Genomic DNA, 27,687 nt, shown 5'->3' with positions numbered 1-27,687 from the left:
TAAAGTAAAAACTTCTTTTATTTCTGGTACAAATGATAAATACTTTGCATTAAAAATCTGGAATTCAACCCTCCCCTCCCCCCATGTTTACAAAAATAATCTTATGAAATGGAAAAAAATATTGCTAGCAATCACACTGGTTGGCTAGGTCCGGACCTGGGGGATAAAGGCACTGTGGTCGGGTAGGGAAGACCAGGGAGATCTCTCCACCTAGCCTTACCCCCTGCACCCATATTCCTGGATTTCTGAGGAGTGGAGGCTATGGCTTGTGATCTTCTCTGGCCTGTACCCCTCTTTCCTTCAGTACCTCTGGGTAATTCATTGATGTTACCTGCCACCCCTACCCCCATGGCTTTTTTCGGGGGAGTATCCCCAGAAGTTCTCTTGCTGGAGTGGGGAGGGGGAAACGGCAAACAGAAGCCACTTGAGGAATGGATTTGTATGGGTTCCTTCTAAGTGAGGGAAGAGAAGTATAAGTGGGAGGGGAAAGGGGCAGAGAAGACAGGGGATTTATTATATTCCCTTTCTTCTCTTCCCACCCCAGCAGGGTTTTCTTAAGGTCTGAGCCTTAACAGAGTTAAATAAAAGAAATGGTCACATTTTTGTTACTTGAAAATGACATACCTTGAGGGGAAGGGGCTCTTCACCTACCCTCAATAAAGGAGCAGGGAGTAGGGATTGGGGAGGAGAAGGGGTGGTCTTAAGTTAGCTCTTGTGTTAACCTCATCCCTTTTCACAGTCATAGAGCAAGGGGCCTGAGACTCCAGATGGGATGAGCGAGGAAAGGAGAGGCTTTGCAGCCCCTTTCTCTGCTCCTGAGAAGGGAGCGCCTCATCTCACCCCTCCCCAGCTCAGTGCCCCCGGCCCTGGCTAGGTGTCCTCATCCCAAAGGCACAGTTGTTTCTGGGGCACATAATAGTCAAAATTATAGCTCTTTTGGCAGCTGCGGATGCCACACTTATAGGAGGAGAGGCGGCCGCTAGGTTCCCGACTGTGGCAGTACTTGAGCAGGCAGGGGTACCAGGCTAAGTTGAGCCCGTAGTGACAGAAGCAAGGCTTCCATCGGTCGCCAACCAGCCGACAACGCTGTAGGCTGGATAGGTCATCGGGCTGTGAAGGCAGCTCTTCAAACATGGAGCCATCCACACCTGTGGGAGAGTGGGAAGGAGAAAGAGGAGGGGATCGTGAGGGGAACAGCCTTCCTCTTCTCAGGCCTCCTTTCACCCACCCACCCCCAGTCATTTCCTGGTCTTCTTTTATGACCTTGGAGCAGTGTCCTGAGGCCTTGGCCTGGACTATCCATGCCTACTTCCAGGCTCTAGGCCACCCCTACTTCAGCTAGGAGTCCAGAGGACCTAATCAAAGGAGGGGAGAAACTGACCTATGACCTTTGTGTTAGGGAGTGTCTAACTCAATCCTTGCCCTGAAAGCCTAGGTGCCGAGAGCCAGATCTAAGATTGAAACCTGGCTCTTTTACCTTTCAGGCCCTCTCAGATTCCTCAGCTACAACATGGGAAGTTCTCTTTAGTTTTAGATCCTATAAGCCCTCTGTGCAGCCAGACCCTGAATGGGAGGAAGGTGAGGGTTACCTTAACTTAAAACTTGGGTTAGAACTGCTGGCATTTCAATTTCTCTTTTGCCTCTCTTTGGAGAGAGGAAGGCAGCCAGAGTCTGGGGCCTAGTGAGGATGTGATGGGCACCCAGCAGCACTGGCAGGAGTTAGACAAGACAGGAAGAAACGAGACGGCTGAATTTGGATAGGTGGGAGCAGAGGGGGAGGGCCAAGAGGGTTCTAGGAAGGCCCGCTGCTCCAGGGCCTGGTGCTCATTGCTTTCCAAAAGAGTGAGTCAGTGAAGTTCCCAGCCATGGTGAAGGTGGACATGGCCCCTGAGGCTCTCCACAGGTCACTACTCCCACCTTCAGCAGCCCACTAACCCATGCCCCTGTTGTCTTTCTGAATACTATTCAACTCTCAGTTTCTCTTAGAAGCATCCTCTGTTTTTGCCCTTTTTTTCTCCCCAAGCACTGTGTGACAACCCATCTCCTTAGCACGTAGAGACAGTTTTTGCACCTGGCCTTTCTGCATGAATTTCCAAGTCTTTGCTGTTTTTCATTTGTCTGCCTGTGTGTAGCCTCCACCCTTAGACAGAAAGTTCCCTATGGCCAGGGCCTGTATGGCCTCTCCCTCATTTTACGTAGCCTATGACTGGGACTTTAGGCCCAGTGCTGCAGAGGTTATCTGCCTGACCTCTCTCCAGCCAGAACTGGACGTCCTTTTCCCGGGTGTAGATGGCCTCTCGGGCTTCGGCACACACGTTATGGATGTGGGGGCTCAGCCATGCTGCCTTGCTGAAATTGACTGCCACGTCCATGTGGAGCTGTTCCAGACTCCGCACCTCTTCAGCCTGACGTACCGCTTGAGGGTTTTTCTGTTAAGGGTAGGTGGGGTGGGGAGGGGAGAAACTGGAGTAAGCATATCTGTGGTCCCCCATGGTCTCTTTTCCCTTACATACTTCACCCACTTTCCCCCAAAAGCCTCATCCATGACTAGTCTTCATCTCTTACCATTTGTATTGTGGGACTACAAATGTTCTTTTGGGGGCATACATCAAAGAGTTAGTGTGGTTCCTTCTCCCTTCTACTCCTCTTCTCTTTTTCCCCTCCCCTAGACTTGGACAGGTTTTGGAGGGGGAGAGAGGTGAGGGGGGTTGGATACCAGCAGGATGAAGCTATTCTCCATACAGTAGGCCACTAGTGGGATTTATAAGAGCTTCTGATGGGTCTGGAGAGCAAGAGATATAATTTCTACCCTCTTTCTTTTGCCCCCCCCCAATATCTGAATAACATTGGGGAATCATCCCATTTTGAATCTAGGAAAGTGGGCAGGTGGTGGTATAAGGGTAAGGAGGTACTGAGAGAAGATTCTTGTGTATAAGAACTACAGAAGGGCTTAGGGCAGGGGTAGGGAACTGGCAGCCTCAAGGCTACATGTGGCCCTCTAGGTCTTCAAGCGTGGCCCTTTGACTGAATCCAAACTTCACAGTCAAGTTTGGATTCAGTCAAAGGGTCGAATTTGAGGGCCTAGAGGGCCATCTGTGGCCTCAAGATCGCCCCTGACTTAAGGGAAGAATCTGGGGATTTGAGACACTAAAAAGGGATGGACTGCAAGGGGCATTTGCTTGGAACTAGGAGCATTGGTTTAATAGTGGAAATGAGGGATAAGGTATCAGGATAAACTGGACTGGGGGGGAAGTTTGGGGTCCAGGGTGAGTTGGGAAGCTGGTACTGGGTGGGCTGGAGAGTTGAGACTCTGGTGCGTATGGGCTTGGGCCTGGGTGGGTAGTTGGGCTGTCATGGATCTAGACTCTGGTTAGTGGGGCCAGGGTAGGTTGGGGAGCTGGAGGGTCATGGGGCAACAGTAGTCTGGAGGAGTAGTCACCTGCCGAAGTTTAGCCATAGCCTCACTGGGGATAATCTCGTTGTGATGTAGCCTTGTGATGAAGCAGAGGGCCTGGAACTGACTCTGGCCCTTCTCCAGCTCACCCAAGATGAGGGCTCTGAAGATCTTTACATCCTGATTGAGGAGAGGAAGAAGAGGGTGGGAAGAGAAAGGTAGAGGTCAGTAGGGCCCATCTTCCCCCTCCTCTGATACCCCAGGAGAGCACACATCTCAGGTTTGGACAAAGATGTCCTAGGGAACAGAAGGTGGTTCCTGTTCAGCTTTGGGAGAAGGCACAGAGTTTCTCCAGCCTAAATTCCAAGAGACTCATCACTAGATTGATCAAAGGATGATGAATTTTTTTAATGACAGAAATTTATGAAATAGTTTACTGAGGAATGTGGGCTTATGATCTGACCATCCAGGCAAATTTCATTTAAAACAAGAGCTAGAAAAAAATTCTTCCAAGAACTCCAGACCCTTTTGGGTCGGACCATGCCACAGGCTTCTTAGTCTGGAAATTTTTCCAATGAAATCATTTAAGAGGGCAAAGCTTCCACCAGAAGAAAATATTTCATTTTCCAAGTATGTTATATTCTATCATCGAGACAATCTCTAAGGTCCTTTCTAGTGCTAAAATTCTATGACTCTATAACTTTCAATTATCTGCGTATCAATTATTCATAGCAAATTCATTCACTCAATAAACATTTATTTTACTCGGGGATTGTTTCCCCACCTCCCTTTGTCACCCTGCTCACTGTAGCTAGAGGGTGAAGAGAGGTCAGGGTGTCTTAGGTAAAGGGCAAAACAGGCTTTAAAGTGCAGAGACGGGCAGGTGTTGCAGCTGCTGCTTTCCTTCCAACCCTGGTATCAGTCAATCACTTCAGAAACACAGCCGGTATAAATTACCCTTGCCTTCCACTTCCCCTTCTCCAGATGGGGCTGTTAATGGCATTAGCAGCAGGTCAAGAGCTGCTTCCTGTTCCTGATTCACAGTCTGAACCGTGTGGCTCAGGATAGGGGGCAGGAAGAGGGCATAGTGAGGGGCAGGGGTTTTCCACTGCATGGAGTATATGCAATCTAAACTTCTTAGCCTGGCATTCAAGGTTTCAATACCATAGCTTCAACTCACTTTTTCACCCTTGGCAGAAACTACCCTCCTACATAAATCTGGATCTTTAGCTAAATTTGGGAAGAGGGAGGGAAAAGAACCCTGGCTGGCTATCAGTTTCACCGTCTTTCAAATTGGTAAAAAAAAAAAAAAGAAAAGAAAAGAAAGAAAGAAGGAAAGAAAGAAAGAAAGAAAGAAAGAAAAAGAAAGAAAGAAAGAAAGAAAGAAAGAAAGAAAGAAAGAAAGAAAGAAAGAAAGAAAGAAAGAAAAGAAAGAAAAAAAATCACCTCCCAAATTCCAACATATTATGCGCATCCAGGCCTCTGGGGCATTGTTCATGCTTGGCTGGTTGTCTCCCCCTCCACTTGTCTAACTTCAAGGCCAAATTCAGGTCCACCTCACCCATGAAACATTTTCCAATCTTTGCTGAGGCCTCATTTCTGGACTTCTCTGGCATCACTGTGTATACCATTTATCTGACCTTTAGCAGATTCATAGAGTTAAGACTTAGAAGGGACTTTAGAGGTCCTCTGGCTTAAGCTTAGAAATGAGGAAAATGAGATCCAGGAATGTTAAGCAACTTACCCAGGATCACATAGCTAGTAAGTGCCAGAGGCAGGATTTGAACCCCAGTCCTCTGACACCAAATCCAGGGCTCTTTCCCACTAAACAACATTGCCCTAGATTCAGGAAGATCCAAGTTTGAATCCAGCCTCAAACATTTATGAGCTGTGTGCCTCTAGGCAAATCATTTAACCTCTGTCTACCTCAATTTCTTCATCTGGAAAATGGGAATAATAATAGTACCTTTCTCACAGAGTAGTTGTGACGGTAAAACAAGACATTTATAAAGTGGTTTGCAAACCTTAAAGTGCTACATAAATGTTAGCTATTATTATTATTACTGACCATAAGTTCTCTGAAGGCTCATATTCTCTATTACTAAACTCCTTTGCCTTGCACTGTATGCCCTTCTTCCAAAGACCCAGCCCATTTCCTGCTCAGATTCCACCAAACTCACGATGTGCCAACAGCTGTGGGCCCTCCAGATGCTGGGTGGACACAGCCACTCCCATTGATTGACATCTGTAAGGACCCCTGGGCCTTTCCATTGACTGCAGCTAAGCTCTTGCTTATCTGTGCTGTCTTCCCTAATTAGAATGTGAACTCTTTGTGAGCGGGAACTGTCTCATTTTTCGATTTTTATTTCCAGTGCTTGCTTGGCATGTAGTAAATACTTAATAAATGCTTTCCCACTCCATTCCACAGTGCCTTCAACCTAGTATGCCCTCAAAAATACTGTTAATGATGATTCTATCAGAAATGTCAGTGGGTGGGGGAAGAAAGAAACAATTGCCGTAAACCAGTGAAACCTAGTTTATTTCTTAAGTGCTGTTCACTTCTGAGCTACTTTTAACCTTATAGCATTCCTGGGAGTATGGAAGCAGTTATTCTTTCTTTCTTTCTCTCTCTCTTTCTCTCCCTCTTTCTTTCTTTCTTTCTTTCTTTCTTTCTTTCTTTCTTTCTTTCTTTCTTTCTTTCTTTCTTTCTCTCTCTCTCTCTCTCTCTCTCTCTCTCTCTCTCTCTCTCTCTCTCTCTCTCTCTCTCTTTCTTTCTTTCTTTCTTTCTTTCTTTCTTCTGATGTCCAGCCAGGGTTCTTCTCCCTCCCTCCTCCCAAAACATACTAACCAAGACAATCTTTCCTATACAGAAGGAAAGGTTCCAAGTCCCTCATGATTACGGAGACCTGGCAGGAAGGTGAATCAGAGCTGAAGGCTTATCCTGGCCTCCTCTCAACAGGAAATCCTTTCTCTGATAACTAGCTCCTGGAATCTCCCTGCCCAGCCAGTCTGAGCCATATGATCTCTCTCTCTCTCTCTCTCTCTCTCTCTCTCTCTCTCTCTCTCTCTCTCCCTCCCTCCCTTCATTCAGGTCAGCAGGAGTTATGACCAGGGGCAAGGCACTTGAGATGGCTAGATTTCATTTTCCAGGGCTCATCTCTTGCCAGGTGAACCCAGAGCCAGATTTCCTATCCTAAGACTTGAGTCAGAAGGTTATGCCAAGTGGTATCAAAAATACATCTCAACATTAAGTTCAGCTCCTTCCCTTTAAAAATAACTCTTCTCAATATATTTATAGCATTTTTTTAACAGTGCTTTGGGTGCATTCAAGTCATCTGAGGCACAGGGAATATGGACACAGCTCTTTGTGACATCATCCATTCTTCCCAGAGGCATCAAATAAATTTTAGATTAGAGGGTGTGCAGAAGAAATGGAAATGTCTTTTTCTCCTGTTTTGTTAACAACTCTTGCAGAAAATTTTAGCCCCTTAGGATTCTGCTGGGAGCTCAATGACATTTTTTTAGGGTTATTGGTATTTTCTTTCCTTAACTCCAGTCTAAGATTTAAATCTCAAATGTAGCCTTCTGTCTTTATGTTCTTTATTGTTCTGTGTGAATATTAATAATCTCATATTTACAAAGTACTTTAAGGATTATAAAACACATTGCTCACAACAACCCCAGAAGGCGGGTAGTGTGTATAATCTCCTTTAAACAGATGAGGAAGCTGAGGCTCAGAAGGGTTAAATAAACTATTCAAGGTCACATAGCTAATAAGTGTCAGGTGAGGATTTGAACTCAGCTCTGTCTCCAAGACTAGTGCTGCAGCATGGTGAATTTGTAAGTTCCTACTGAATGTATGCATACGGAATAATTTCCCAATTAAGTGCTTAGGATTCTGAGGAAGATAGGCACCCAAAAATGTCTCCTCAGAAAGGAATATTTCATTCTAATTTCCCTCCCTCCCCTAAGCCTCTCCAAACACTGAAGCCATTCTCTTTTCTCCTCTCTCCCCCTGGGGAACCAGTGATTCTCCTCTGAAAAACAAGGCAGTTTCTGCTTTTAAGGGATCTAAGTTTGGAAGCTATGCCCTATCATCCTGGCCTGTCTCTGAAGCATCTCCCACTCTTGTGACTTGGCTGCCCCCTTTCCCCATGACTTTTTCCATCCATCACTAGTACTGATTTCTTTCCTCACAAAAGGACCCCAGGGACACTGAAAGTATCTGGCCTTATGAAGAGCTTGCCTGGTTCCCAGCCTCCCACAGGGCTCCCAACTTCCTCCCTGATGGGGGTTTCCCAGGGTTGATTCGGAGGGAAGCAGCCTCTGAAGCCCATGCCAGGTAGCACTGATAGGAGAAGTGGGTGGTTTTTAGCACCAGAATACAGAAGATAGCTTGTTTGTCTTCTCCCTGAATATAAGGAGTCCATGCCTGTGGGCAGGGGGGAAGGGCTCAGTTAGCCCTCTTTTACCAGACATTTCCAGGCATCTCCAGAACCATATGGATTTGTGTAATTGGGCAAGACTACCAAGAGAGTAACCAAGTCAATGCAGAGGGTGGAAGTGTAAATTCTACCCAGGGATGAGGTTGTTAGATGTTATTAGTATAATGTCAGTAATCATGAACCTCCCCTTACTCCTGAAGCAATGTGCTCTGCAAGAGTGTGCCCCATGGAGCCTATGTGGAGTTGAACTGAATTTGCCTGGGGGAAAGAGGGGAAAGGGAAGAGAGAACAAGCATCTATTAAGCACTTACTACCTGCCAGGCACTGTGCTAAGCACTTTACAAATATCTTACTTGATCCTCACAACAGCCTGGGGAGGTAGGTGCTATTATTATCCTCATTTTCCAGTTGAGGAAACTGAGGCAGACAGAGGTTAAGTGACTTGCTTAGGGTCACACAGCTAGTGTGAGGCTGGATTTGAATTCAAGTCTTCCTGACTCCAGGCCTAGCAGCAAGTGTGATATCCATTGCACTACTACCTAGCTATCTCCTCAGGTACATCAAGGGGTTAGGAATTCTAGTTCAATGCTAAAGGACTTTGGGATGAGGAAATGATACCCTTATTGGCCACTTAGCCAAGAAGAGTCACCTACTTAGTAGACTTTGAAGACAAAGCTCTTGCTCAGATCTCTTCTTTATGCTTCTAGCATATGCAGTATGGAACTATCTCTCTGGGGAGTCTCTGAACTCTTCTTTGCCCTCCCCTCCCCCCTCCCTCCTGTCAATCCCAGGTACCAATGGTGGCTGCCTGCACGTGGTAGCTAGAGTACATGCGAATTCAGATGAGTCTGAGTCCAGATCTTAAGGCAAGAGTTCTATTTTCTGCTTTGTATCCCCCCCCCTTTCCCAGGCCCCTGGAACAGAGGTTATTAAACAGTGATCCTGGGATTAACATTTCCATCTGAGAAGGAAACCTCATGAACCTGAGAGGTCTGGAGCTTCTGGGTCCCTCATTCAGTACTGGTTTCATTGTAGGAGGTATTCTCTGTAAGTACTACAAATTTCTCAAGAGAAGATGATCACTGAAAGAGGATGAGCTGAAGCCTTGATATTTATTAACTGCCTCTATTCATTCATTTAATAAACATTTATTAAGCACCTACCATAGCCTAAGCATTTGGCCAATACATTATCTCATTTGATCCTGGACTTTGAGGAAGTTGTTTGAACAGTGAGGAGTTGTTGTGAATGTCAAATGCCTATTTATTTGACAGTGTCACTAAGTGTCTCATGTTTTATTATTTTAAGTATCAACCTCACAGGAGAGTATAATGAGAGTTATAGGTTACTGTATTGTGTTTTAAGTCTTTTTCAATGTGTGCTTATGAATCTTTTGTGTTTTAAGCATTTCATTTTAGTGGAGGAAATAAATAACTGTCGTCTACTTGATCTATGCTGTACCTTGGGTACCTTTCTAATCCCTTTTAGGTGGGAAGACCATAACAGGAACCAACCTAAATTTTCTTTAAGTGATATTATCTAGAACTCCCAGGGTGGGGATATAAAGAGATGACAAGAAAGAGAATAACTTCCTCCCTTTGCAGCTAGGCTTCATCTTCAACTGAATTTAGTCCAAATGTGCACAAAGGACTGGGAGTTGCTCAGGGGGCCAGCATTTTAGCTTCCCTGGGCTCAGTGCTAATCTGTTGATACACTGCTTTAAATGGTGTTAAATACAGGAGGAGATCATAGATTTAGAACTGAAAGGAACCTTAAACACAATTTCATCCAACACTTCATTTTACAGATGAATAAACAGAGGTTCAAAATGTCAAATAACTTGACCAAGGTCATGCAGGTGAAATGAGATTTAAAACCAGCTTCCCAGATTATAAATGAAGTCTACTTTACAGTATACCAAAAAGTTCTAAGAAAAGCAGTTTTCCCCATAGAAATAACATAGCTCTGCATTTCTGCTACTTGATTCTCAAAAGCTCAAAGCATATAAAATGAAATAATCATCAAATCGATTTCATGCGAGTTAGAAAAAAAAACAGAAGAGTTCAATGAGTTCCATTGAATTCCAAGAGTTCAATCAATGGAACAGACTAGACAGGTAAGACCTAGAAGCAGCTGAACAGAGGTGACTAGTGTTACATGAATCCAACAAGAAAAACAGCTGGGAGCCAAGGACTTCCTATTCTTGTAAGAATTGCTGGGGAAAATGGAAAGCAGTTTGAAAGTAATTAGGTTTAGAACAACATATTATACCACGTACTATAATAAGCTCCAAATGAATATATAACCCAAATTTAAGAGGTCACATGATTTTAAAACATTATAAGGAGCCATGCTGTACAGCCTCGGGGGAGAATTCTTAAACCAAGCAAGGATAGCAGAGATCACAAAGATAAAATAGACCGTTTTGATTACCTAAAATTAAAGAGCTTTTGCAGGAACAAAATGCTGTCAAATATGAGAAGCTATTGATTCAGAAAAAATCTTCGCATAAAAATCTGATAAGATCTGCTATCCAGAATACTTACAAAAGGATGGATTTAGAGGGGAAAATAATGAATTGAGATTATATGAATAAGAGATATGATATTCCCAGGAGATAAACTGTCAAAGAATATGAATATATTTCAGAAGATGAAACGCAAACTCTCAAAAAAGAATGCTTCAAATTACTTATAATAAAAGAAATTAAAATGGAAACAATTCTAATGTTTCACCTTTATCCATAAGACTGGCAAAAATGAAGAAAGATTAAAATGATAAATGTTAGAGGAAATGTGAAAAGACACGCATAATAATACTGGTGGTTCTGGGAATTTGTTCAACCTTTCTGAAAAAAGAATTTGGAACCATACTAGAAAAAGTCACTGAACTGTCCATACCTTTTCACCCCCACGATATTACTAGTATATTACTAATATATATAACATATCCCAAGGAGGTCAAAGACAGAGGGGAACATTCTAAGGGGGTGCCCATCAAATGGGAAAAGGCTTAAAAATTGTGGTTTATGAATGTAATGGAATGTTACTGTGCTATAAGAAATGACAAATACAAAGATTTCAGAGAAACTTGGGGAAACCTTTATGAACTGATACAGAGTTCAGTAATCAGAACCATGAGAACAATTTATACAGGATTGTAAAGGAAAGCAACACTGAGAGATACCAGAATTCTGATCAATGCAATAAACAATTACTGAATCCAGAAGACTGATGGTGAAACACTCCTTCCTCCTCTCCTCGGAGAGGTATTTGACTCTAAGTGCAGAATGAGGCATAGGTTGTCAGATGTGGTTAATGTGCTGATTTGTTTTGCTTAACTATATTTCTTTGTTATAGTGGAGGGTTCTAGTGGCAGGGAAAGAGTGGTGAGGGATGTCTTTGGGAAGTGGTGTAAAAACAAAAAGAACGAATATAACTTATTTTTTAAAAGTTCACAGACCTTTGCCCTCATTACAGAAGGAGTAACTGAAGCTCAGAGGCTAAGCAACATGGCCAAGGTCACACAGAGAGTCCATGGTCCAGAGATGAAACCATGAATGTCCAATATCATAACTCAGATTTCTGTGGTGTTTTAAAGTTTACAAAGCACTTTTTTCACAACAATCCTGTGAAATGGGTGGTTCGAGTATTTTTATCTTGATTTTTACAGATAAGGAAACTGAGACTCAGATGTAAGCACTAGGTAACACAACTACTAAATGTCAGAGCTGGTATATGAGCTCCAAGTGCACTTCTCTTTCCATTATGCCATGCTGCACTTTAAAGTCCAAGTCTCCACAGCACAATACCTCCTCCCCCACCTTTTTTTGTTATAGACAGGGATATGGTAATGATGTTCAACCCAGTGTGTCTGCCATTCTTTCCCATTCTGGCCATGTAGACTTACCAAACCCACTGCTGAACTTACAGGTCCACAACACTCCTAAGTTCCCCACATGTTCCAAGACACCCCTCTGCTAGAGGGTGAGCAGGCTCAGATCACATCAGTCTCCATGAAGAAGGCTCCTTCATGACCTCTTCCTTTCTGTCAGTCATCTAGTGCCTTCCTTGAAGCCTCAGAGTTGGTGGTCTCCCAGTTGCCATTACATCTTGTCCTGACATTCCTTTGTGCCTGGAAGCAGGGGCTTCATGGGATTGATCTCATGCTTCCAATGTGAGGAAAAGCTTTCTCATCTTCTCCTGCCTACAAGAGGCAGCTCTGTGCCAAGGTCTTTCCTAGGCTTCAAATGAACTCTCTAAGGACACGGAGTAGCCTCTTCTGCATTTTCTACACTGAAGCTCTTTTCTATTTAGACTAGGGGCTATATTCTGGGTCAGTCTTTTCACAGAACTGCTTGATAAACTCTCATTGTCCTATACACACACACACACACACACACACACACACACACACACACACAGAGTCTCTGTGTCTCTCTTACACACACATAGAATTTTTTTTATTGATATCTTTTGTTTTCATGCCACCTTCATCTTTCAATATTTCCCTCTACCCAACCCAGAGAGCCATCCTTTTTTAATAAATAATCAGAGAAAAAAAGCAGTTCAGCAAAATGAACCAACACATGGACAGTGTCAACAGTGTTCCACACCATAGGGGCCCCTCCCACCTCTGCAAGGAAGGGAGGGAGCCCCACACTTGTCTGCATGCTCTCATATACCCACAGCCTGCCACAGAAGGTCTCTAACATTTTGTTGCAGAAACAGTCTTGCTCACCCAGTCATTAATAGCCCATACATGGTCTCTTTCACACTCCTACAGAGAGTCTCTGTCTCAGGCACATTCTCTGAGCTGATCTTCCTTGCCAGAGTTCTCTCAAAGCCTGTCTCACATAATGTCTCACACACACAAGCTCAGATACACTCTCACATGTAATCTCTATCTTAAAGTCTCATTTGACTTCTCTCTCATAGTCTGCCTCACATGCACATTCTCTCTTCTGCACTATCTCACTTTCAAAAAGTTTATCTCAATGATAGATTCTCCCAAATACCCCTGAGCACTCTCAAATACTTTTCCTCTTATGGTCTCATACAAACATTCTCTCTCCTCTTTCATTCTCTCACTCTTGTGTCTTCCTTCTTAAATACACCCAGGTGCTTCCAAATATACTTTCTATCATCTGTCCTCTCTTTTACACACACACTCATTCACATTTCCTTAGTTCCATTCAAAGCCAATCTCTCAGTCCCTTCACCTGCCCCTTCCACTCTGTTATCACCTCTTCTGGTTTGGAGTTACCCCCACCCCAATCCATTACTCTCCCCTCTCCTTAAGTCCATGCCAGACCCAATCCTCCACAAAACTCATTCTGAGTCTGGAAATGGGGTCTGTCCACCACAGCTATGTCACCTCACAAACACGCTTTTAACAAAGTAGTATCAGATATGAAAGGGGTGCTTGGAATGGCTAGCCCAGGTCAACTTGCTAGATTCCATCTCAGGGAGTGTATGTGTATGTATTCATGCATGTGTGTGTGTGTGCGCATGTGCATGTGTGTGTCTTCCTACCCGAAGTCCACCATTTTGTCCTGAGAGCCGGAGTGGGCTTTGAACCATCATACCAAGGCTCCCACCATGCTTGCAGCTCTGCTTTCCTTCTCCTCTTCCCATCCCCCTCCAGCTCTTCAGCAGCAGTTCTCTCCCCCTGGGAATCTTCTTTGCTGTCTTGGGCTCCTTCCCATCACACTGGAGCTCGTGATTTCTGTGCCAGAGTTGAGCCAATCCAAATATTTATTCACTCTTTTCTGGGCTGGGGCTGCTTTATAGGCTGGAGGGGTAGGATGGTTAGGGGCCTCTCTTGGGTAGATAGCTATAGTTAACCTAACTGGGTGGTGACAGGGAGGGAGGAGGGAAACTCCCAAGGGCAGCCCTAGGCAGAGCTGAGAGACACATGGGACTAATTGAGTGATGGGTTGGCAGCTTGTTGGGATGGCAGCTGAGTTGAAGAACATAGAGACATCTTCTCGGATAGTTCTGCTCAGCCCCTTCCAGAAGAGAAAGGGTGAGGTTTAGGACAGATTCTGAAGATTCCAGGCCATTAAGATGAGTGTCTATAAGCTCAGGTCACTCCTCATCACAAAGAAGTGGTTAATCAACTCAAAGCACAAATGTCCACACATCCTCGGGGCTGTCTTACCCGAGACAGAGACTCTTTGTAAGGGGGCTGTGCCAGGATGAGTGGTGTTTCAGAGACAAGGGCCTGGAGTGGTGCCCCCTGGCCTCTAGAGGACTTCCCTTCCCCCAACACCCTAGTGCTCTGTCAGCCAAAACCCAAAGGTCGCTCCTGTCCAGACTGCTTCGACAAACAATGTAGGGCTTTATGTGGATCAATTATGCCCCATTGTCTTGCTGACTCAGGGCTTCCCAGATCAAGGCCTTCACTCTTCTCTCTTGTCCAAGTTCCCAGCATGGAGGCCCCCTGTATCCTCTGCTGAAGTGACCTGAAAATTTCTAGTTAGGCAAATCTGACAATTTGTTGAGCTGACCAATCTCTCACCATCCTAGTGAATGAGCCAAATAATTCCTAAGTCTTCTCAGAATGGAGCAGAAAAAGAAGATGCAATGTCTAAGGTCACCAGTGATCTTAAAATTGCCAGATGCAATGGTCTTTTCTCAGTCATCATCTGCTATGAGCTTTTTGTAACATTTGACATGTTTACCATCCTCTCTTCTCTGTTTTTTTTTTGTTTCACAAAACTGCCTTCTACTGGCTCTTCTAACAGTATCTTTCTTGTCCTCATTCCTTGGTTCATAGATCCTTGAATGTCAGAACTGTAAGAGACCTTAATAATCATCTAATTTAACCCCTTTATTCAATCCAACAAGCCATTATTAAGCATCTATTAAGTGCCAAATAGGGTGCCAGGTGCTGTCCATACAAAGAAAAAAAATTTCCTGCCTGCAAGAAGCATACACTCCAGTAGGGGAAATCACATAAACATAGATATATCAATACAAGACATATATGAGGTGACTAGAAATGCTTTTTTTTTTTGATGGGCAGGAAGCACTAACAACTGAGTGATCAGAAAAGATCTTATGTAGCAGGTGACACTTGGGTTGAGCCTCTAAAATAAATTCTATATTAGCTATGTTGTGATTTTTTCAAAGTAAGAAAAATAAGGAGAAAAAAGATATGCTTCAATCTGCACTCAGACTCCATCATTTCTCTTTCTAGAGGTAGATAGCATTTTTTCTCATGAGTCCTTTGGAATTATTGTGGATCATTGCATTGATCAGAGTACCTAAAGTCTTTCACAGTCGATCTTCACTGCAATGTTGCTGTTACTATATACAACATTCTCCTGGTTCTGCTCAATTCACTTTGCATCAGTTCATGTAAGTCTCTCTAGGTTTTTCTCAATCATGCTGCTCATCATTTCTCATAGCACAGTAGTATTCCAGCACAATCATGAACCACAACTTGTTCTGACATTTCCCAATTGATGGGCATCCCTTCAGTTTCCAATTCTTGGTCACTACAAGAAGAGCTGCTATAAATATTCTTGTATATATGGGTCCTTTTTCTTTTAATTTGATCTCTTTGGGATATGGACCTTTTAGTGGTATTGCTGAATCAGGGGTATAATCTCATCTGACTTGTGTATTAAGAATATCAATTTATCATGGTTAGCATTTACGGAGTGCTGTAAGGTTTGTGAAGTGCTCTTCCTATGTCATCTCATTTGATCCTCCCAACAACCTTAGGAGGTTATTATCCCAATTTTATAGACAAGGAAACTGAGGAAGAAAAATTTAAGTGACTTGCTTTGGGTCACATGTCTGAGGCCAAAATTGAATGCAGGTATTCTTGACTCCAGGCAACTAGGTGGCACAGTGGATGGAATACCAGGCCTGGAGTCAGGGCTCTCTGCCTTCTCAAATTGCCTTTTATTTTTGTACCTTTGTACATGTTGGCTCTCTCTGGTAGAATGTAAGCTCCTGGAGGGCAGGACTCTTGTTTTCCCTTGATGTCCCCAGTGACTAGCTCAGTGCCTTTCACTTAGTAGGTGCTAAATAAATTTTTGTTGAACTGGAATATAATAGAGGTCATAGAGAAGGGGGAAACATATGGGAACAGGAAGGAAGGAAGGAGGAGTAGTAGGAAGAAAGGGAAGAAGGAAGGGAGAGAGAGAGGAAAGGAGAGAGGGAGGAAGGGAAGAAGGGAGAGGAAGAGAAGGAAGAATGGAAGGGAAGGAAGAAAGGGAAAGAAGTGAGGGAGTAAGGGAAGGAGGGAAGGGAGGGAAGAAAGGAGGGAGGGAAAGAAGAAAAGAAGGGAGGAAGGGAAGGAACAAAGAAAGAAAGGAGGAAAGGGGAGGGAACAGAGGAAGTAAACTTGCTTATAGGAACAGGTTGTAATTCCTTAGTCTGGCATTCAAAGTCCTCCATATTTTGGCTCCAATCTATTTTCTCTGAAGACAGAACTAGAAGCAAAGAAGGGAAGCCTCAGAGGCAGAACTGGCGCCATGCTATAGCAGAGGGAGTTCTTGGTCAGGCAGAGGTTGGATTGAGTGGTGCTGAGGTCCCTCATGACTCTGGGATTCTGTGACTATATCTTATACTTCTCTTTCCCACTAGTGTGCCTAGAACAGTGCCCTCCCTATACAAAGCAGAAGCTCACTAAGTATTTACTGACTGAAAAAACTGTTCAAGTTTCTCTCCAAAAGTTGATGGGGCAAAGAACTTTAATTATAGTTTCGTTAAATGCCCAGTCCTAAACACCACTGGGGGTGACATGGGCCAGGAGTAGGACCAGCAAAAACAACCTGCTGGAAGGCTTCTCCCCTGCTACAGTGGAAAGGTTGCTGCAACTATAGTCAGAAGTCCTGGGTTCTAATCTCATCTCTCCTATTACCAAGGTAACCTTAGTCAAGTCCCTTCCTCTCTCTGAGCCTCAGTTTCCTCATCTGTAAAATGGGAGGGGTTGGACTCAGTGACTTCTGAGGCCCTTTCCAGATGGAAATCAATGGTCTCTTGATTCCAGGCAGAGAGGGAAAGTCTGAAGGATGCTGAAGAAAATGAGGCTATAATGCACACCTCTCCCTGGCTTCTACTTTGCCTTACTCCAGTCTGCACAGAATTAGATCTACTGAGGCTATAACAAGAGGAAACGTGCTCAGAGGAGGAACACATGTAAACTGCTCATGGGCAGGGACTGTTTCATTGTAGTCTTGGTACCTAGCATAGTCTCTAGCACATAGTAGATATTTTAAAAACATTTGTAAAATTGAATCCCCTTCCCCAAGTTCGGAGAAGTGGTTCTCAAATTCACAGACTACAGGACCTTGGAGAGGTCATGACCACTTTTCTGAACCTGTTTTCTCATTTATAAAATGTGGATAATAATATTAGAACTGCTGGGGAAGGAAATAACAAGCCACTCCTATATCTTTGCCAAGAAAACCCCAAATGGGGTCACGAAAAGTTGGACATGACTGAAAAAAGACTGAACAATCATATTACAACTGCCTACCTTGTACAGGTTGCTGTAAGGAAAGTGCTTTGTAAACTCTGAAGCAGCACATGGATGGGAGCTATTTTATGCAACAATGAGAATAATGATGATTGTGGGTAGTGTCGTGATTGGAAAGTCTTCTGTGGCGAGGATACTCGGGGGAATTCTTCCAGCCTTAATGATTCTGAAAATCTCCTTAGACATGCAGGATTTACTTCCTGCCTTAACTCTCAAAGTATGCTAGGGACTCTGGACTTGGATTCAGGAAGACCTGATTTCAAATCCCACTTCAGAAACTTCTGAAGCTGTGTGATCCTGGATAAGTCACTTAATCGCTATATGCCTCAGTTTCCTCATCTGTAAAAATTGGGATAATAATAGCACCTACCTCCCAAGGTTGTTGAGAAGAGAAAATATTTGTAAAGCACTTTGCAAAAGCTAAAATATAATATAAATACTAGTTATTATTGTTTTCCATCCATCTCGATTTCCTTTTGGGGGAGTGCCACTTACACACACACACACACACACACACACACACACACACACACACACACACACTTTCCCAAATTCTCTAGCTGTTAATGTCCTCTCCACTCCACCTGGAATCACTTTGAATGTACTTTGTATTCATCTGGGTTCATGTTGTGGTGTTCCATTCTCTCTCTGTGCTTATCCCCAATGTAGAATTGAAACTACTTAAAAAAGCAAGGACGGCTTCTTTGTAGCACCAGGGCATACCCTGCACATTATATTAATTGCACAATATATTAACAAATGCTGGTTGAACTGAGCTAAATTGAATAGGGAAGCTAGAGTCTATCCTGGACTTTATCATCTCAAGCCTCTTTGTGCCTCCAGCCCAGTACCCTCTAAGCTTTTTCTCAGTATTGTGTACCTTGCTTTCTCTTCTACCAGCACCCACCACCCACTTTGCCTCCAGCAGCAAATGTACCCATACTTGAACCAGGAAGAGTGGTTAAGAACCTGCTTACTCCAGCTGTTGGTGGGGAGGGGGGAAGGGAGAGGGAGGAGTCAGGTATGGTGGTAGGAACACCGCCTGCCAAGTTCTGAGGAACAAGCAACTGGATCTCACTGCCCTGGTGGAGGTTTTCCACAATTAACTCTTAGAAACTTTAGCAACAACAGGACTAAAGACCTTGCCAGGCTAAGCCTAATGATTCCTCTTTTGGGGGGGAAACTGAGGGGTCCCCTCACTCCCTTTTACATGCTGATTGCCAACCCAATATTCTGCTTCCTAGGGGCAGTGGAGAGAGGAGGAGTTAATGAATCAAGTCTATACCAAGTGCCCCTTAGGTGCATAGACCAGTACACAAAAGTGATGCTGTTTGGGAGGCAGGACATAAAGAATACTGGGCACTATAGTTTAGAAGGTCCCCATGTTTGGGGACACTCAAAGGGAAAATGGCTGGAGAAAGAGGAAAGGCAGCATAGAATCAAGTACTTGCCTGCTTCAAAGAAAGGGGAGACTTCTAGGTAGGCTGGGAAAATCAGGGAAGACTTCCTGGAGGTGAGGAACTTGAGCTGTGCTGTAAGTTGATGTAGGAGAGGCATAACAACAACAAGAACAACAAATATTTATATAGAGTCTGATATGTGTCAGGCTCTGCACTTAATGATAATATTTACAAATTTGATCTCATTTGATCCTCACAACAGCCTCAGGAGATAGATGTCATTATCCCTTTTTATGGATGACAAAATTGAGGCAAACAGAGGCCGAGTGATTTGCCCAGGTCCACGAAGCTAATAAGTGTTTGAGGCCAAATTTGAACTAGGGTCTTCTTGACTCTGTACCCATTTCTCTATCCACTGTGCCGCTCCGTTTCCTCTAGCGGTAGCTGCTTAAATCTCAAGTGTGTCACTTAGGTTCTCTGGATCTTATTTGCCTCATCTGTAAAGGGAGAGGTGGTAATAGAGGACCTCCAAGGGCCAGGATCCTATAATCAGGAGCCCAGGGCCTCATGCCCTCAGTAGGTCACTCCATACATCCTGTCCCACTGTCTAATAATGGATTAGGGCTGCCACAGATGAGAGGGAAAGTGGAGGAAATAACTCCACTTAAAAACAAACAAAACCAAACCACAAAACTCCAAGAGGTCTCTCCCATTAACGTTCTATCACAATGCGATTTTTTTTGTCCCCTGTGAACTTAGGTAACTGTGAACTTTGTATTATGTTCATTTCAATTCATAGATCCATAGAACCTCAGAAACAGAAATAACCTTAGGCACCATCTAGCTAGTTCTGCTGATGTTTCTGATGTTTATATTTTGACTATTCCCCTATACTTTCTGACCCTTTCCTATCAGCCAGAGCTCCCCAAAAGCAAAGACCATTTGTGCCCCCTTTCTTTGATCTCTCCCCAGTACATAGTATAAAGATCATAAGGATCAAATGAATTTCCATTCTTTTTGAGTCACTCAACAAATCCTAGCCTTAATCTGGCCTAAGTGACATCCACATGTGTCTCTTTTGACACTGGCTTCTCCTCTTCAGTCATCTGGCCTTAAGGACCACCTTTGGGAATCTCAATGAACCCTTCTCCCCAATTATGAAACTCCCTTGCCTCTGTCCCACCCATCCTTGTCCAGTTAGCCAAGCTGAGAAGTGACTCATCCCCTCACCAGCAGCTAGTTCCATTGCCCCCTTGGAGGGGAAGGAAGGGAAGGGAGGGGAGGGAGGCCAAAGGATTTACAGGAAAATGATGAGTTGAGGGCCTGAGGATATGCCTGTTATGAGGTATGGATTATATATAATTACACACACATGAATCTGATTACATAAGAGGGTTATTATGAGGAGTGTACACGTTATAAATTGGAATTATTATACAGAAAGGATTTAAGGTTCAAATCCTATAGGGTCTTTATCTGAGGGTTACTGTATGTAGGACAACCTTGCCCAAAGGCTTTGACCAAATTCAATTTGTATTGACCCCACCCATATGTAACATGTATTCATATCTCAGCCAGAAGGAAAGCTCAGCTCTAAATCCTATGATCTTACTGTCAAAGTTCATTTAGTCCAACCTATATGTGAGCAAGAATCCCTCCTAAATATTCTCAACAAATGGTCTAATCAAATCTTTCCTTGAAGATGGAGAGATGGGGGCAACCCGTTCATTTTTGGACAGCTCAAATTTTTAGGAAGGTTTCCCTTATCTTGACTTGCTTCCCAGTAGCTTCCTTCAACCTACTGATTCTGCCCCCTGGGACTATGCATCACAAGTCAATTCGTCTTTCATTTGACAGTCCTCAATGTCCTGGAAGGCTATTCATATCCTCTCTAAATTTACTCTGGGTTAAATATTCCCAGTTCCTTCATCCAAGTCTCATTTGGCATAGCTTTGAGTCATCTCACCAGCCTAATTGCCTTCCTCCCTTTATACTCTAGCTTAACAGTCTGTCTCTATCTAGTTCCCCTCTCTCACTATTCATACCTTTTTTCCATAGTCATAAGATAGGAGAAAGAACTCATTCTCAGCTAAGATGTCAGAGCCATAGGGTCTCAGTGTTGGAAGGGACCTCAAGGGACAGCTAAGTGGTGTAGTGAATAGAGCACTGGCACTGGAGTCAGGAGGACCTGAATTCAAATCCAAACGCTTGACACTTCCTAGCTATGTGACCCTGGGCAAGTCACTTAACACCATTGTCTAGCCAAAAACAAAAACAAAAACAAAAAAACCCAAAACAAAACACTCCTTCCTTGGAAGGGACCCCAGAAGTCATCTAATCTAATTCTAATACCTGAAGCATTTATCTCCTCTAAAACTTCTCAGACAAGTGATCATTCCACTTTTAACTGAATGGTTGGGAAACTTACTACTTCCAAAGATAGTCCACTCTACTTTCTATCATTAGGAAGGTTCTTTTCTTACACTGAAATCCCCTGATCACCAGGCTCGTGATATCAAATATCAGCCTGCAGCCAGCAGTAAGGATGAGGCCATGGAGTCCAATCCCATCATTTTACAGATGAGGAATCTGAAGTGAAGAGTTTAAATTACTTGTCCAGTCACAGGCAGTTAAGTGCCTGAGATGGGATTTGAATAAAAGTCTTCCTGACGCCCAAGTCTGGCACTCTGTGATAACCCTCAAATTCCTTAAGAGAACCAAACAAAAATAGAGAAATGAGAAACAGGGAATTTCATTTTTCTTCAGACCCACTGTTGAATATTCATTAGGTCCTTTCATAGGATCACAGAGCTAGAGCTGAAAGGGACCCATTTTAATACCCTCATCTCACAGAGGAGGAAATTGAGGTACAGAAAAGTTAAGTGACCTGCAAGTTGCAGAGGAAGGGTTAAAACCTAGGTCCTCTAACTTCAAATCCAAGTATTTTTTTCCACTGTTCATATACTTTGGACCTGGGGCATAGGACTAGGCCTTATCTTCCTTGCCATTCTACATTATCATTATACATGATAAAGAGACAATTACGATTACGTTGATTCTAAGACATGGCACAATGATAATTATTGCATAAATTCTGGGACATGTCACATAGTAGATTGATCATTTTTATTATACACAGGCCCCAGAATTTAGAAACTGGGCAGGACCTTGAAGGTCATCTGACTTTTTCTCAACCACTCATTGTATAGATAATGAAACTAAGGCCCAGGCAGAGATGCAGAGATATGCCCAAGAGGTCATACAAGCAGTTATAGAACCAGGATTTGAACAAAGGTCTTTGACTCCAAACCAGCTCTTTCCACTTTACCCCAAAGCTCACGTTATATGTAGTGTGATGGTTATGAGACTCGTACTTCAGCATTGTCAAAGATCTATGATCTCCCCCTATACTTCTATCAAAAGTCATAAACTGTTGTGAGAAAAAAATAACCCTCAAATTAATACTGTTCTGGCGATAAGCCTTTATGAGCTGAATGATAGTCTGTCAGATCTACGCTTTCAAGTTTTCCAAGTTGGGCAGAGCTGCCCTACTGCCATAGTCTTTGTGCCTCTGTACCGCCATGAGGCATTAAAAGTGATGTTTGAATAGAGATATTAGAATTTTAAAATGTTGGAATGGACCACAAGTGAGCAGAGTGGTTCTAGAAGCAAGGTGGGCCTCCTCAGTCAAAGGAAAATGGAAAACTGGGTCCACTATAGTAAGGGCTGTGATCTCATGGCACCAACAATCCAGTGGAGTTTCTGGAACTAAACCTAATAAACAAGAAATGAGTTTGGCAAAGAAGAATTTGCTCTCTTTTTTTTGCTTTTGTTGGAATTAAAGCAATAGGGTGAGATTAGAACCACTCTTAAATTCTTCTAACATTAATTGCTGACTTTGCTGGTCGACCTTGGGTCAATCACTCAAGTGTCTCTGGCCACAACTAAAAGGGAAGGAAGGTGCTTTTTTTTTTTTTTGTAAATGCTTCACAATAAAACATAACTAAGTTCCTAGCTCCATTGTTTTCAGCAGTATGGGAAATCTTAAATACAATTTCCAGAAAGGTGTGCATATAGAACAAAACCCAAATATCCTCGTGGCTTTTTCCATCAGAGAAAACTATTTCCCCAGGACAGAACTTTCTAGTGAACAGCACTCTGACCCCTCCCATTCCGCCACCCCCCCAAAAAAGAAGGCAAAGGGCTGGAGACTCCAAGAACCAAACAAGCAATAAATCCAAAGAAAAAGTCAACTATCCAGCTTCAAGGGAGAGAGTCCAAAGTAAACATACTTCCATAGCCAATGGGCAGGGGAAAAAAACCTGGGCTTCTACCATGTGCGCCACTAAAGTCTGCCTCAGTAAGTAAGAGAAAGCTCAGAGTCCTATCCCAGTTCCCTTTGCTCCAAATTCCCTTACTTGCTGTGGAGCCGCCAAGTATAAGAAGCACCAGTCTCTGGGTCAGAGGCTAACTTGAAAAACTGACTTTGTAAACCTGGATAGCAAGGTCCCAGTCTCAGAGGTTGCAGCACTGTAGGGGTTAAACAAGCTAAATTCAGATGGACTCTGCAGCTGGGCCTCGGGCTCTTGGGGCTACTCCCCCAGTTCCCTGCCCCCTGCTCCCATCCCACTCCTCTAGCCTCGGTCTCCACCCCCACTCCCTCCATTCTCCAGGCCTCTCCTCTCCCTTCCCTCCAGGGCAAAGCAGTAAAAAGATTAAGTGTTGGCAGCAACTAGTGGTTGTAAAAACTAGGCCCAGCTTCCCCATCCCGCCCCCTTTCAACTCGGCTCCAGTACCTTCCCCAAGACACGAGCGACCGCTATAGGGAACAGTGGGCTCCCACTGCTTTAGGAGAGCCTCTCTCCAGTATTCCTGCTCCTGGGCTCCCAGTGAAAAGCAACTGGGAAGGTCCAAGGGATAAGAGGAAGCTAGCAAGAGGGCTACAGCAGCCTATTGGGGTCAAGGAAGGCTCCAAGCCAGACCTGAACAATTGACAGAGAAGGAGGGCTGGATTCTGCTGTTTCTCAGCTTCAGAGAGGTCCCACAACTTCTAGCAGAGTGCCCAGGGGCTGGCCATCCCCAGGCTTTTCTTCCCAAAGGAAGTGTGAAATGGGCAGATTTGGCCCAAATTTTCCCATTTCCAACTAGCCTGCTTGGTCACTGGGGATGGAAGGTCCTGATTTATGCTAGACCTGGTATTACTATGACATTTTAGATTCCACCACTCATGTAGTGAGTGACAGGGTACCTTGAAGGCTTTATTTCACATAGCCAAAGTCCCTTGAGCTGTGGCTAAGGCCCCCATTACCTCTTGTACCCCAAGGACCTTCCATGCCACATGGGGTGGGGAGGTCAGAGGGAACCTCACATTTCAACTTATCTCTCCACCTTTGTTATTTTTGTTTAGGATTCCTGCCTGGCTATAATTAGATACACACCAGAACATCTAAGCTGACTAGTTTTTTCCCTTCCTCTAGCCCCCAAATCCCAACTCTTTCTAACTTCAGGGGTAGACCAGCCTAAGCCTCTGTCTCCACCTACCCCCTCTCCTGTTCATCACCCCCTCCCCTCCAATTTAACCAGGTCTCTTGTCCTCGGACTATGCTAATGGATATATCAATCCAGGGCAGGAAAGTTGATGGTAGCATTAACTGCCCAGTGCTTCTTCCTGGAGGAAGAAAAAGAGAATGTCTCTCCTGCAGGAAAAAGGGGCAGAGTGTGGACCCTCTTCTCAGGTGTACTAGCTGGCAGAATTAAAACACACTGCTTTAGTAGAGTGTATCTACTCCTATAAACAAACTCAGGAAAGAACCATGAGAAAGAATGATAGCCCATTCTTAATCTCATCCAATTCCTTCATCCTTTATGGATGAAAACGGGATCCAAAGCACTTTGTCTAAAGTCAGAGACCTAATAATTGGTATATTCAGGGTAGCAATGATCTGCTCGTTCCATTTTCCCACCCCCACATACCCCATCCTGATTCCTTCTCTAGTGCTTGACTGGTTTCCTTATCCAATTCAGATGCAGTCATAGAAATTTAGTACTGGAAGGGACCAGAGACCCCTTAGTAGAACTCCTTCATTTCACAGATGAGGAAATTGAAGCTTAGAGAGATTAAAGTGACATTCAGAATGTCAAACAGCTAAAATGTGGCAGAACCAAGGATGGAACTCTGGTCCTCAGCCTTCAATTCACCACCCCACCCCATTGGTAAAGAAGGAAGGGATGGGGGTGGTGGTGGTGTTTTAATGGATGAGTAGTTGTGTGTGTGTTGGGGGGGGTTAGAAGGAAGAGGTAGGTCTCTTTCTGAAATCTCTGGGGGGAAATGGGTTAGAGGAAGGAAACTGATGAAGCAGAAGAGGACCGGCTTGAGCTTAAGGAGAAGAGAGAAGATGAATGGGAAAGAGGAGGTCCAGGTGAGAGGCAGGTAGTGCTAGGGGGTTTGTCCCTCACCCTCTTGAAGTCTGCAGTGAAGGAGATGAGAGTCCCGTCGGGTTTATGTAGCTCCAGGCTGATGCAGTCTGCATCACTGTCAGCCTGCAGACTTTCCTCCGTCACCTGGCCATCTGGCAGCCGCACTCGGACCTTCAGCTCGGACAGCCCCGGGGACCCCCCGGCTGGTGCCTGCAACCCAGGTATGAGCAGCAGCAGGAGCAGCAGCTGGGGAGGATGCGGGACTCTGCGCCGGAGGGAGCGCATCACCGGGGGCAGCAGAAGCGGAGTCCGCCGCCTCCCTTCTTATCCCCACGGTCCCCCTCCTCACCCCGGACGCGCGGGGCGGGGGAGGAGGAGTTGCCAAACTGGCTGAAGTTGGTACCAAGTTTGGAGCTGGGAGTAGGGAGGGGAGAGCTGGACCCCGAGGGGCTCTGCCTCTATCCAGCGGTACGCGCTGGGCACATGGACTGAGCCTAGGAATGCCGCCAGTGCAGAGAAGCCGCGCCGCGTATCAGAGCGGGAGTCCCCAGGGCACGGCCGGTTCGCCCCAACCCAGCTGTTCCCTCTGTCCCCAACTCCCGCCTGCTTTAACTCCGTTCTGCACTTTTCATTCAATCCCCCGTCACTTCCTTCAGAAAACAGAAACCACAAGGACCTGCCTTAAAGAGACAGCGCACCTCCTAGCCCTTAAAGGGCCAGCTCTGGTCCACGTAGCTGCTCCCCAGAGTTTAGGCAACCTGCCGGAGGGGAGGGGGATAAGGTTAAGGGTGAGTATGCCTATAGGGCGGAGACTGAGACGGGGCAGCTGGAAAGAACTTTTCCCACGGAACTTTCTCAACTAGTCTCCCTCCCCAGCGTCCCAGTCATCATCTACTGGGGCGGTGTCAGAATTTCACTTTTTTTTTTTTTGTCAAATCTTTTCCTGCCTGCCTGGGCGGAGCCGGTGGGTTCAGCTTTTTTTCCCCTTAGGACAGCGAAATGTTAATAGACTCCTCCTGGGACCGTTGCAATCTGCCTTCATCCCCTTACAGTACTCTCGACCCTTTCTTATTTCCCTGGCTGCCTCACCTATCCGTTACCTTCTTGCTCCATTCGACATTCTCCCTGTCCCCATCTCCTTCCCTCCCTGCTTTGGGTGACACTACCCGAGACCCACGAGTAAGGTCATAGAATGAATTGAGGACCTCTGCTAGAACAATCCAGCATACCTGGGCAAAATTCAGAGATGAGGCGGGAGACTCCCGATCCACCCCCATCCGGGAAAATGGGAAAGTACTCAAACGCAGATTTTCCCTCAGGCTTCCAGGAAAACCTATTGGTTGATTTTCTGTGTGCTCTAAGGAAAAACAGGGCTAAATGTCTGGGCAGTCAAGTTCTAGTTTGAGCTTTGCATCGTTTTAGCTGTATGACCTGAGATAAGTCATTTCGCTTCGATGTGTCTCGGTTTTCTCACGTGTAAAACTGAGGTGGAAAGTACCTGCTTTTGCCTACTGTAAAGGGCAATTTTGAGGATAAATGAGAATCTCTATTAAAATACTTGGAGAAGTTTAAACTGCTAAAGATTACTGGAAAAAGCACTAGACTTGGTATCCAAAGATTTCGGCTCAAGTCCCAAGTTTGATGCATACTAGCTGTGTGGCCTACAGGGAAGTCTCTTATTTTTCTCTGAGCAATTAGTTTCTTCATCTGTGAAATGGAGATAACAACACTGCACTGCCTCTTTGGATTATTTTGAGGAAACTACTTTCTAAAATGCAAGTCATTATATAAACCTAGGTTATTATTATGAAACAAATATAAAGGATTATTATCCTACAGCCCTGCATTGTGAAACTACAAAGGAGACTACAAGGCACCATTCCTGCTCTTCAGGAACACACAGCCTAATTGAGGAGACAAGACTAATACATATGAAATTATGCCAGGACAATCCATAGAAGACAGAATTTAATTTAGTTCCAGAATGTGTAATACTTTGAGGGAGTCCTAATCTTGGTTGGACAACTGGAAGATGGAGACATTCTTTCACTTTCCCCATTATGTAGTGTTCCAGAATCTCCAGGGGAGGGAGGATATGGGGAAAGAAATTGACTAGAGCTCCTATAAATGAAATCCATTTCTTTTTTCCCTTTTGGAAAGTACCATACTGAGAAGGGGCTAGATCTGTAGGGCTCCTCTGTTTGTCTACCCAGCTTTGGAAATAGGATTTCCTGAGTGTATCTACACATGGGCCTCACCCACATTTCCTAATGTCTCCACCCTCTCCTCATGATCCTTACCTTATCAGCATCTATCTCTAGCTAGCTGTTTATTGTACTTTTCCCTGGAATGCAACCTGATGTAATTGTGATGACTTCCTGCATTAAATGTGTTTGTGTGTGCATGTATATGTCTCCCCTACATATAGTGGGTTTTTGTTTTTGTCTATCTGGACAGGTCAGCCCTAGAGCAAAGTTGTAATGCTGGTGAGATTAACTCCCACAAGGTAAAGAGAAACCAGAGATGGGCTTTG

At 44.4% G+C, this 27,687-nt stretch overlaps 1 protein-coding gene across 1 annotated transcript; it reads right to left on the bottom strand.

Annotated features, from left to right (window-relative positions):
- OAF (out at first homolog) lies at positions 1-25,971 on the bottom strand. The gene is made up of 4 exons (XM_020984845.2): positions 25,194-25,971; positions 3,440-3,574; positions 2,249-2,429; positions 1-1,148 (listed from the first exon to the last, which is right to left on the bottom strand). The coding sequence occupies exons 1-4, from the start codon at positions 25,437-25,439 to the stop codon at positions 871-873; spliced, it is 840 nt and encodes a 279-aa protein (XP_020840504.1). The 5' UTR covers positions 25,440-25,971; the 3' UTR covers positions 1-870.
- Positions 25,972-27,687: the final 1,716 nt, after the last annotated feature.

The sequence above is a fragment of the Phascolarctos cinereus genome, unplaced genomic scaffold, assembly GCF_003287225.1.
Source record: "Phascolarctos cinereus isolate Bilbo 61053 unplaced genomic scaffold, phaCin_HiC Scaffold_726;HRSCAF=1367, whole genome shotgun sequence".
Taxonomy (NCBI): Eukaryota; Metazoa; Chordata; class Mammalia; order Diprotodontia; family Phascolarctidae; genus Phascolarctos; species Phascolarctos cinereus.
This window is presented reverse-complemented; position numbering and strand designations above follow the sequence as displayed.